The 12,419-nt window shown below is 41.7% G+C and overlaps 1 protein-coding gene across 4 annotated transcripts in view; it reads right to left on the reverse strand.

Annotated features, from left to right (window-relative positions):
* Positions 1 to 2,982: 2,982 nt before the first annotated feature.
* LOC119445832 (protein-tyrosine sulfotransferase 1) overlaps positions 2,983 to 12,419 on the reverse strand; it is a 484,648-nt gene continuing 475,211 nt past the window's right edge. For all 4 annotated transcript variants that reach the window (XM_049663669.1, XM_049663666.1, XM_049663668.1 and 1 more), the window contains one exon: positions 2,983 to 10,298. In XM_049663669.1, coding sequence (XP_049519626.1) covers positions 9,971 to 10,298 — 328 coding nt within the window. In that variant the 3' untranslated portion in view covers positions 2,983 to 9,970. The remainder of the gene's footprint in view (positions 10,299 to 12,419) is intronic.

The following is a 12,419-nucleotide window of genomic DNA, read 5'->3' on the forward strand; positions in this document are numbered from 1 at the left end:
TTTTCTGGTCAGCTTCCTCCATTTTGTGTCAACATTCCTCATGTACAAATAACTGAAAACTCTCCTTGCCCACCGCTTTTCTGCCATTTCTCTCAATCGATCCTCAAATTCTATCTTGCTGCTAGTTTCCCTGCCCTCGAATGACGTCCATCCCATATGTCACCCTGTACCCGGCCCTGATTTGGTTTATTTCCGTGTGCTCCCAAAACAAGCCTACCTACCCCTCGCTGCTTAATTTCCAACCTTGCTCGAACCTCTGATCTCATGCACAGGACCGCATTACCGAAAGTCAAACTAGGGACCATCACCACTTTCCAAATCCCTCTCACCACTTCGTACCTATTGTAATTCCACAGTGTCCTATTTTTAATCACAGCTGCATTCCTGATACCTTTAGTCGTTACATATTTTTCATGTTCCGTTAGGTACTCAGCCCCATTGTTTATCCACACTCCAAGATACTTGTACTTATCCCCTACCTCCAGCGTAACCTCCTGTATCATATGCTCGCTGTCCTGATTTTCATTAAAAATCATGACTGCCGATTTTTCTTTACTAAACTTCAAACCTAAGCTATCTCCCTCTTTACCACAGATGTCCATTACTCCCTGCAAGTCTTCCTTGCTGTCAGCCGTAAGTACAATGTCATCCGCGTACATCAGTCCTGGTAATGACTGTTTAATCCATTCTCCTTGCTTGAAAAAGGAAAGGTTGAAGCCAAGTCCGCTCCTCTTAATTTTTTTTCTCTAATACTTGTAAATACAGCATGAACAACAAAGGTGACCCCCCCCCCCCCCCCCCCCGCGCGCTCCCTCCAGCGCTGGCTTCCCGCTTCCTTGCTTGCGCGTGGGTGATTGAGTGCGTTCGCTCTCCGTGATAGCGCGCGTCCCCGCACGCTTCCGCTCGGGCATACGGCGCGCGGCGAAGATTTTATCTATAGGGAACCTCACGGCGACGGCGACGGCAGAAATCCGGTTGAAGTGTCCATATAATTGCTATCGCAATAAAAAGAAAATGGTGATACGTCATTGAGGCGAGGCCCCGCCCCTAGACGGATTTGTCGTGAAAACAGTCGCCCCGATGCTACAGTGGCTAGAATACTGTACCGATGCGCTGGCCCCGTCCGCGCTTACAACTAGGAAAAGGCGCAGTAGCGCCACGAGAAACCCTAGCGGCGGTCTGTGGCGTTTCCGACCGCCGAGACAGGCGGCGCGGCCTTCCGATCGTGCCACTAGAGTATATATATTCTAGTTCGTTTGAGTTTCCTCGTAACAGAATTATGTTTTCTCGTACATTCAAATTACAATCCGATGCCACCATGTCTGTAGGTTGTGGTTAAGTCGCACTGTACTGTTTTTTTGACGGATTTCACTGAGAAATTAAATTATTGTCACTGACCTCTTTGTTCACTAAAACCTTGCACCTTGTGGAGGGCCTGCGCTGTTTGGGTGGTTTGGGATGATTTTCTCCGCCACGGACGCCGACATCGTACGCCGACGCCGGATTTTCTGCGACACGGGGCCCTTAACGCTACCGCGTTAATAACCATCCTTAAGATAGCGCTGGGAAGCACAATGGCATTCTAGTAGTTTCCCAAAAGTCTCACCTAATAGTTCGCGACAATCTTAAGATTTGGTTGAACTAAAAAAAAAAAAAAGGAACAAGTGATGTGTTAGCATTTCCCAAGTTGAATTATCAAGAGGTATACAAAAACAGATACACTATCTGCAAAGCATATTGCATTTTAAACATTACACTGAAGTATATTAGAGATGTACTAATTTCCATGGTGAACATATATTTATTCCTTATATTTTTTGCAGTTGGTTTGTGACGCAGCCAGCGGTCATTACAGTTTCGCGTAGTTCGAGGCTAGTTGAGTGTTCTAAACTAACTGAAATTAGCGAGGCCCGACGGTTATGACACAGATAAGTATTGTGGCCAAAGCTGCATTCCCACAAGGGCGGGCGTGGCCGAGCGTTAGCAGACGATAGTCAGCGATAGTACAATAGCCGTTCTTCCCGAAGTGCAAAACTGCAGATTTCTGTCTACTTCAGCCTGTTTATTAAACTGCATCAATAAATATACACAATAATGGTAGGAAGAAGCGCACTGATCCAAACACTGTAAGCTATTGGCCAACAGCAGCCGCGTATGGGAATCTGCTATGTTACATAATAAGCCAGCCCGAAAAGAGTGAGGAGCAGGCTTCGGTTAAAAAAAGAAAAAGTGTTTGAGAAAAAGGTGACGTTGCACTCTGCTTGTGAGCTCCATGCGCCGCACACGACTGCAAAATTTGACTGAGATGTTAACAGCAGCGTATGCTATCCACGGAATGCATTGTTTTTTCAAGCCCGAGGTGTGGTTCACGACCCTTACAAAGATTAACTGCAACTTGCTTCCTTCCTGCACACCCCTTGTATATGATTTTGTGTTACAGAAGATGTAATACTACAGGAATGCGCATAATTATTTACATATCCTTACGGGAGAAGTCATGTCAAACTTTGAGGGATGTCACACCCCTCGCTCCACCTTACATGATGAGGGGCTTGGCATCAAATGTATCTGGTAATCTTGTTATGAAGTACGGGATAGTTTGTAAAAAACTAAAAACAAGCATGCACAAGTGAACCAAATCTTCATTGGCTGACAGAAGGCAGCCTACAACAACAATCTCTTCATGACCCTATTTTCTTTCCCTTCTTACCCTCTCCTCGCAGCATTTACTTGCCTAAGTCACGTGCATGTGAGTTTTGTCTTCCTTCATAAAGTGTTTTAAGATGGCACGAGCAAGAGCCTCCAGTATTTATAGAAACAATAATCTGCCACTACGCAGGAGCACAAGCAAATGCAACCCTTTGGTTTCCCATTTGTGTTAACCCAAAATGTTGAAGTTCAGAATTGCACCGTTGGTATCCAAGGTGCCTTAATTGAAGGGTATGTTGGCAGACAGAAATAATTGACGCAGACACAGAGAGGTGCGTGGACGTTGCCATTTTTTTTCTTCATCAATAAATTACTCCACATCACATTCAACAAAATATATACGTGTATGTTTGTATATATTATAATATGGCATGTGAAATGGGCGCCAATCTGTGTAGCTGCCAACAAAGAAGCTCCCAGTCAGCTGTGCTGGCCACCGCCAACCTGTTCTTAACCAACACCCCTTCCCTCCATGAGCAGAATGAATCAGTTTTTATCGGCATAGCTATTAAACCGACTCGTATCAAACTCGGGAAAAAACGTTACCAGTCGAACCTCGTTATAACGAAGTTATGCATAAAAACAAATGAAAAAAACCCTGCAAACATTATATAAAATGATCGTTAAAGAAATAAACAGTTATCTTTATTTTACTAGCGAGTCCTTGCAGAAGGTACGCAAGGTAAGTACGAAAACCACCGAATGACCGCTAAGGATCAGCACTAGAATAAGAAAATGAAATCTTTATAATTCACTATGGATTGCACTGGTAATGTAATGTGGTGCATAGTGGCATAAATACTGACAGGTGCATTCGATATTCATATGCTTTTGCCCATTATCACTGCCACCATTCTGCATTGGTTGTTGCAACTAAAATGCTGTCAGCATTGTCTTCTATTGCAGAGCACTGCAAAGACACTGTGACACCAGTTATAATCTGGAAAATCACTAAGATGAAGAACACTGGATGCATGTGTCGATACTGAGACAGTGCAGAGTGTATACGCGTGATTGAGACCCTGAATTGCTACCACCCTCAGGTGTCACTGCATCGCCAGTCTAGAGTTTCAACAATAAATACAATTTTAAGGTTTGCAAGAAAAAAAATTGCCTTGCTAAAGCCAACAGACCTCCTCTCCCCATAATTTTGTGCCATTTGCAGTTACATAGAAACAAAAGTTCCACCTTAGGAGAGCATGACTATCCAAATGTCAAATTTATTGTACAGTATCAAATAATTCACCATGGAATTGTTCATTATAACGAGGTACAACTGCAGTCTGATCAGAACAACCAGCGGTATTAGAACGTTATATCCTGCATTATCAAGGACATATTTAAACATCTTGTTTTCATGCCATCGGGTTCCACTATGCACAGCTTTATTTGTCCTTTGCAGAAAGCTATGTTGACAAGAGGGATTTTGCCGCTTTTCAACTCAATGGTGCAAAATGGCGGCTGCATTTCCTTGGTCCCACAAACGGAACAGTGCAGCAGAGACGCTGGCCGAGGGCTTGGCACACCACGCACCAGTGGATTAAAGACAATTTTAGCTGAGAAAAAAATGTTTCCTGCAATGTCGGATGCTTGATGTGGACAGTGCAAAACCCTCTTAATGACTGTGGACTACTTTATAATAACGAGCTAGCTGAATAAGAACAAGAAAATGAACACCAAGGCATTACTCAAGCAACACCCAAATGCAGAAACCGATGAGCAGACCGGCAAAATTATACAGGATTGCAAGGTAAGTGATGTTCAATGAAATCAAATGTCACGGCGACGGTAAGCGACCACGGGAAGTCCACCTGAACAGCTATTTTTATAAAATGGCTCTTCAGATGGGCTTCCCGTTGTTACACTATGCGCACCAGGCAATTAGATTTCTGGTGACATGCAATGCTGAGAGTATGGCGCCTTCAAGAACTTGCAGACATTTTCTTTCCTTTTGTATGTTACTGTGTTTAACATTCACCAATATTTATCAAGTATCACTGAGTGCATCATGCACAATGTGGTGTTACTGGCACATTCAAAAACAAGCAGTGATTGAAGCAATCTGTCCCATGTTCGGGTAGTTTAGAGTATTTCCATCACCCAACTCATTGTTGCGCCTTTTTTTTAAAAGCTGTTGTGCATGTTGCCTGAAGTCTGGCTGGCTAGTGCTTCGACTGGTTAGAACCCTGGCTCACATACTTCAGCCAATTGCAGCTTGGCTTGCAGCTGTAGCTTGGAGAACCTCACGTAGTCCTGGCAGCATTAGAACAGAGCACATATTTTAAATAAGTACTACTGCTTGTAAAGCGAAACATAACTTTAGAAAAGTAATCAAGTAATTGAAGTACTTGCACAGAACAGACATCAGAGACAATCTTGTTTTTTATGTCATCATTGCTTTCATGGCTTGAAAGCAGCATGGCTTAAGGGACTCAAGTGACTTGATTGCAAACTCCCACACTAAAACCATGTTAGTGTGACTTGAGAATTTTTTTCGTTTACTTCAGTTTGCATTGTAGTGCCACTGCTTAGCAATGTTTTAAATATGGAACAATAATAATCTTTCCAGCCAAAAAGAACAGCAGAATGAAATACTAAGTCAAACAATGCTTACTTTTGCTCATGAGGGCACTTGCAAGTTATAGATGTAATTTAACACAAGTCTGTGACTATGCTAACAGATATCAATGGCTCAAATAAAAGACCAGTATTTTAATGAGCTTCGAATGCCTATCAAGCACGTGGCCTCTATCATGTGATTGGTTGATGTTTAAGAGATTTTGTAGGAAACAAGGCAATTATTTGGAAAGCGCACTTATACTGATAGAATAAACATGTATTGGGTACCTTTGCAGAAGTGCACTTTCAGCCAGACTTTCGGCATGGAATACACAAAGAGTGCACATCTCTCTGATTACACAAGGAAACAGTCAGAGTCACGTGGTACTCTTAGGAAGAGTTGGCACACACGATATGTGGATTGGCGGAACAAAGGCACTTGCTTGTGTCGGCAACCCGAAAGAGATAGCTTTCTTGCATCTTCAGAAAGAAAAGAAAGCAATAAAAGAATACAAGTACATGAGACTCTCCACCAGTGATCTCTTGCATCTCCACTAAAAATTTCCGTCTGTTCCTCTCTAACAATAAAAAAGGAACCCGTTTTCCAGTTTATCCTAAACAAGTGGCCTTGATATCTCTAGACCTACTGATGGATGCAGTGAATACTAGAGAGAGGCTATGAATTTAGACTGCAATAAACAGTTTCATGAACATGAAGAATGATGGCCAGTAACAGGTGTTTTTCGTATGCACTGTCCAGAAAGTACAGCTGCAATATTATCTAAAGTTTAGCTGGTGATTAATAATATTAAAGTCGGCTCTCATAGCAAATATGCAAATTGTAGCAGCCCATGTAGAAAAAATATTTTTCATTGAAAGTAATTCAATGAGAACAAATATCTAAACGTGTGCACTGAAGCACCAGAATAATGGTGCAATGAAATGGAAAACAATGTGCACACTACATCACTTAGACATTACGTTTGCACTTGGAAATGACAAGTAGATTCAAAATTTCATATTCGTGTACACTCGAGAACAAATAGACCTCAGTGATTTCATGCATAACATGCTCTACACTGTCGTCTGCAAACTACTAGGAATTCGATCTGTACTTTGAATGTACACTGCTTCTCAATGCAGCTTTTCCGCTTATAGCTAAAGGCCATTTAGCTATACTGTCCTCTTAGGTACAAACATTTAGGTACCTTATGTTAAGCCCATTCTTTCTTGGTTGATTGATAGAGCTAAACTACTTTCACTTCAGGCATAACTAAAAACATGCTTGCTCTTACTTCTATAACCTTCCAAGTACTTCTGTAACAACACCGTAGGCATACTCAGTATGCATATCAAAACATCCTGAGCAGTTCTCAGGCAGCAGTACATCCACAAGTACAAACCCAACATACTAAATCTAAGCACCACTACAGACAGCCTTGTTCAATGTTTCATCTCTAGGCTTTTTTTTTTTTTGGTTTCGTGAAATTTTTTGTAAACAACATCTCACACACCAGCTCCATGCACCAGCATTCACATTAACCCACAAACTACTGCTTGACAGAAATAGTGCATGTGCAGGAAAACAAAAATGTGCGTGCACTCCAGTATAATACACCCAACCATCTGCAAAAAATTCTTGAACCTCCACAGTCCACGCTGCGCACAAGAATCCTACTGGTTGGCCCACCACCACTTTTACAAGGTCAGGCACCACTGCTGAAAACATCCATGTCAGATCTCACAGTTTCCAAAAGCAATGGGCGACACTTATCTCGAGAAGAAAGAAAAAAAGAATGATTTGCAGTCACTGTCCTTGAACAATAGCAAACACAAATAGATGATGAAATTCTGCACCGCTATACATATGTATTTATGCATGACAGTACTTTCTCTCCTCACTGTAGAAAAAAATGTGTGCATATCTCTTTTAGATTGTGCATCATATTCCCGAACATCTTTGGAGTGCAGCAAGGAGATGCAGAGGGGTAACGAAACGTCATAATGGCATATGAGCGCCTCTCCTAAGAAAGAAAAGAGCAACAAAAACATCAAGAACTTGCATCAGGTCACGAATGCAGTGACCCACACGGCAGGAAGGTACATAAGAAATCACAGCCTTCGCAAAAGGAACAAGGTTGCACCTATTTTCGCACTGAAACTTGAGCAGAAGAAAAATCTGCTGAGCGACATAAGCCAAGCAAAATGGAATGATGCTGCCTTATCTAAGACAAGAGGAGGGCATGACCATAAGGATCATTATCTGCAGGATGAGATCTTCATTTCCTGCTTGTATGAAATATATGATGAAGCATCCCCTCCTTTCAGTTTTTATTGACACTTCAGTATTAGTGTCTATATTTAGGAGTGACCACATTCTAATGCTGCCTGTGAGAACGATGCTTTGTTGTATATGCCCACAGAGAATGCCCTGTCCACAGTATAAGTGTGTCAATAAAAGGCAAGGACTCCTGAGTAAAGATAAACAGAACAGTTGATGTCAATAAAGAAAAAGACCCCGGCCCTGCACAGTGCATCTGTAAAGCAGCACATAACGAAAGCCAGAAGGAAAGGTAATGAAATACCCATGAGCTCAGACAAGCGCACCAACAGAATAGCTGCATTTTACCACGCACGCCTTTTGATTCACACTGCTATTTACATAGTCTATCACACGTGTTTCGAGAGGTGCTTGACTTCGGTAATAAGCTCTGACTTTCCATCGCAACAGAAATACACTGAGAAACCATGTGTGATGGCACATTTATAACCTAGTGATCTTCAAGAAGCAATACCATATAGCTTAATGAAACTACTAGTTCCGTTCTTGTGCGCTCAATAGAAATAGCTTCACTCTTTTGTAAACTATCTCTTCCACAATGTACGTCTCTTGCTGTGCGGACAGGCTGTCATGGTAATTTCAGTGTTCTTGAATGCTTTGATATCATTAGGCTGATTTAAGGTCCTGCATTAAAGCTTGCAGAACATGCAGATTGGCGGTGCAATGATATAGCCCAGATTACTAATAAAAAATGTGACATAGCCAAATGCACAGAAACAGTCATAGCAAAATTAACTACTTCAGGACCTTTTAAGAGTGACCCCATTAAATTCACTGCATTGTGAGAATACAGCAGAAAAGAAGTTCTTGTACTAACTTTAGTTGTCCTGAAGTAAAAGTGTGTGCAAAAATTTCACCTCATGAATGTAAACCTGCTTTTTAGTAGCCAGCATTCTTCTTGTATGCCTTTGCACTACAGAGTTCGTATTAAGTGTTAAAACGTTCATTGTATAATCAGTATTCTACATAACGACTTCCAATTATAAGTTAAAAGGAGCTATTCTAAGATGAATTCGGCAGAAAGATCTCCTGGAAAGAAAATCTATCAGCTAGTTTGGATAAAATTTAATGCTTACACCATGCACAGTGCACTTCTGCTTAGTGACACACTGCAAGGCCATAAACATCAATTATCAGCATGGAAAGCGAACTATAAATTTAGAAATTTTAAGCTTAAGGGGAAGAAGCACGCACAAACTGGGCACCCAGTCAGGACACAAAATGACTTCAAAATGAGATTCTCAAGCTTAGTAGACATATCATAAGAGAGGCAAAGATTTGCAAATTACAACGTTCTTGCTTTAAATGCAGCTTTCTATGACCATAAACAAAATTTAAATGAACGCTGTGTGCTATCATCAAAATTTGCACATTGTGTCACTCTTTTCATTGTGGACAATAGCCTAAGCATCTTCTATAAATGAGTTATGCATTCCGAAATCTTAGTTTCACATCAGATATTTGAGCTTTCAGCTAGGCCACTACAATAGTGCAAGACTGCCATGCATGAAGCAGCAAGATGAAGGTGGCAGTATAAGCACTCTGCAGTTCGATACTCAACAAAATAAACAGGCTGATGACACATGGTTCCAACACTCACTCCATCACTGTGTCTGCCTTTTCAATGAATGACTGTCGCTGTTGGCATCAGCTGAAGAAAACCGAACGAGCAAAAACAAAAACAAAGCAGAATTTGCCAGAATTTACAACACAGACCTAAGATGATGCCAATGCTTGCAAACAACCTAAGAGCTCTCAGAGTTGCCAAACTATTTTCCTCCTTCTGTACAAGTTGACAAAGCTAAACTGCACTTTGAAAAATTTCAAATTAATATTATTATGGAACAGAGATGGTTTACACACAGCTTCAAATGTCATGTGATGACACAGTGACTATGGGGCAAAAGTTACTCAGTCCAATGACATTGCACAGCTGATTCGATACCTTTATGAATAACTTAAAAATGAATGAATGCAAACAGGGCTCTTGATACTTGAAGATCCCACACAAAGCAACTTTTTCTAATTTTGAACTCTTCTTGACAGGACTGTCCGCAAAGCAAGCTGTGAAAGTTTCAGCTTAACTTTAGAGCCAAGTGACCAACTAACAGACTGATGAGGTAACATTTGAGAAAAACTGATTCAAAAGAACACCTGACGTCTTGTACATTCCGCCTTATGGCGTAAACTAAAGCTGCCAGCCACAATCGACTTGTGCTAAAGTGACTGAAAAACGTGGCTGCCTGCTCCAAGCCCTTCGTTTTTACGTTAATGAAGTGACTGCTGTGGTCCTACACAAAACACTCCTCGAGTCACACAGTTCCAAGTTTTTCATGTCACACACACACACTGTTTCTTTTCCTAAGGTGTGGGTGTCCTAGCCATAGCCTCTTCCTCAGCCTTGCGTCTTATGGCACCACGGCGAATGGCATCGCGGTGCTGAGCCAGCTCCATTTCTCGAGCACGCCACTCGGCTGTGTCGCGCTTGATCTGTAGCGTGTTATTGAGCACGAATGAGTCAGGTCGGCCGTAGTTTGGAGGGTTGGCCATTGGGTCGTAGCCCAACTCGGACAGCATGGGTGCCACTTTGGCCATGTCGCGCACAACGTCCTCGGGAATCTGGCCGACCCACTTGCTCAGTGCCTCCAAGTTGATAGGCTTGATCACCTGGTCCGTGGAACGCTCCAGCCTGCATGAGTGCACGTGAGAATGCAGAAGAACCATGAGGGAATCGTCGACAGTATGTACAGTAATGTACTGAATAAGTCAGTGGTATGTACTGCGAGATCTCCAATGCATCATAAACCCTATTATATTTTTTCCCATCCTGAGACTGCTACTTTTGTTGGAGCTCAGAATGGCAGTACAGCAACTGTGACATACTTCTGCTGGGTATAAATGATAAATGTAGGGTTTGATTGCCGAATGTGGAGGCCATGGTGGCATGCAAAAATGTGTGTGCTGGGGTTTCGGTCTGTGCTACAGAATCCCATGTAGCAGAGGGAAGTCACAGGGACCTTAAAGAGGAATATATTTAGTTGAGCTGCATTATTACATTACCGTTCTGCAATCACATATGTCTGCACTTACCATAACAGGGAGCTTGGTAAGCCAGAATAAATGCAAGAACGAATCAACCCAGCGTTTGTGGTGTCCTGTTTATATTGTACAGGTAACATGAACTGAAAATCTAGCAACCAACACCCGTTTAATGGCATTACTGACATGGACTATGACAGCATCTACATGGGTCTAGTCAAATGTCTATTGGTAAAAGATTACATTGCATTTCAGAGGAACCAATGACACAACCTAGCAAATTTTGATAATTTTTCCTGCAACAAAACAGTCAAAATATGAAAATGTACTTCAAAATTTGTGACGTCACACTGATGTAGAAGAGCAGAGGTTCAGGTATAAAATTCTAAAAATAAACCTTTTTTTGGGGGCAATTGAATGAAGAACATGTTTTCAACGAATACTTCCCCATTCCGAACTGATTAAGGGTTGCTTTTTAGTGTCCCTTTTGAAAAGTGCTGCCTAACGCCAGCCAACTTAAGCAGTGCTTATATAAGAGGACAAAAAGCAAATGTTAAACATTAGTGCTCATGTTCGTTGCATGCTTTATGTCCAGTCGTAAGCACTTATTCGAGCCATAACTTGATGGTAGTGCATCCAGAGAGCCAAAATATAGTTCTTGAAAGTGAAAGTGAACCAATTTCATTCCAGTGAAAGAAAAAATAAACTTACTTGAAGACAAGGGAAATGTGCACACACAGACACACACACATATACACGCACACACGCACACACACATGCACGCTATACCGGTGGTTGCCCAGGTGCCATCTGATAGTTAAACATACAGCACAGTTATCTAGGTGAGTGAAGGTAAAGGTAAACAGCATTATGCAGTGCCTCCACATCCAATGAAGTGAAGCAATGTGGCTTCTGAAGCACTAGCACTTAAAGGAGCACTAATGAAGTATATTTTTTACTTTTTATTTTATTGTGTTAAATGAAGTTCCTGGACATCGAAACTCTAAAAAAGATGCTGACAAGTCACAAAGCACTATAAATAATTTACTAGAATAGCTTTTCAGTGGCCAATTTCGTCTCCGTTTCCCAGGAGGTGCATGTATCGTGACCTCATGACACAGAAGGTGGTCACATGGAAGCAACCAACCAGCTGCATTTATAAATTGCTACAATGGGCCACACAATGAGCAGCGCAACAGACGACTGAGTGAGCTGGAGCAAGTGACAAGAAGTCATTATGTCCTGTTCCCACATGACCAACTTCAGTAATGTGACAGCACGACACAAATGAACATGAAATCACAAAAAAGTGAAAAGCCACAATTGTGATGTTGAGATTCCTTTAGGTTTCGTTTGGCTTCATGCTTATAACACGAGTTGGAACACCTTGTTCCGAGGAACTCCCACTGTTCCAATTCAAGCCATTGGCACATAATGGTGAACAGTTCATGTCGAGCAGAACTCTTTGTTTTGTTACCAAATGTGAAGGCCATTCACCGTGTCCAACAAGAGAGACAACCAACCAGTAGCATGCCATACTAGTGTGATATATATATCGATTTTTGCTGAGGAAATTTTAAGACGTGATGAAAGTGAATGAATGTCTATAATAGGTTAGCCCAAAATATGTGTTGTTTTGTAAAATGTCCAATTTATCAGTAATGATTCCAGGGTATGCCCCTTTCAACTACTATTTACAGGGCAGTACTAGAGCACACATAGAGTCTGTCGCAAGCAGGTACCACGAGCATGTGCTGCCATTCTTCTAGTT

Source organism: Dermacentor silvarum, chromosome 3, assembly GCF_013339745.2.
Source record: "Dermacentor silvarum isolate Dsil-2018 chromosome 3, BIME_Dsil_1.4, whole genome shotgun sequence".
NCBI lineage: Eukaryota > Metazoa > Arthropoda > Arachnida > Ixodida > Ixodidae > Dermacentor > Dermacentor silvarum.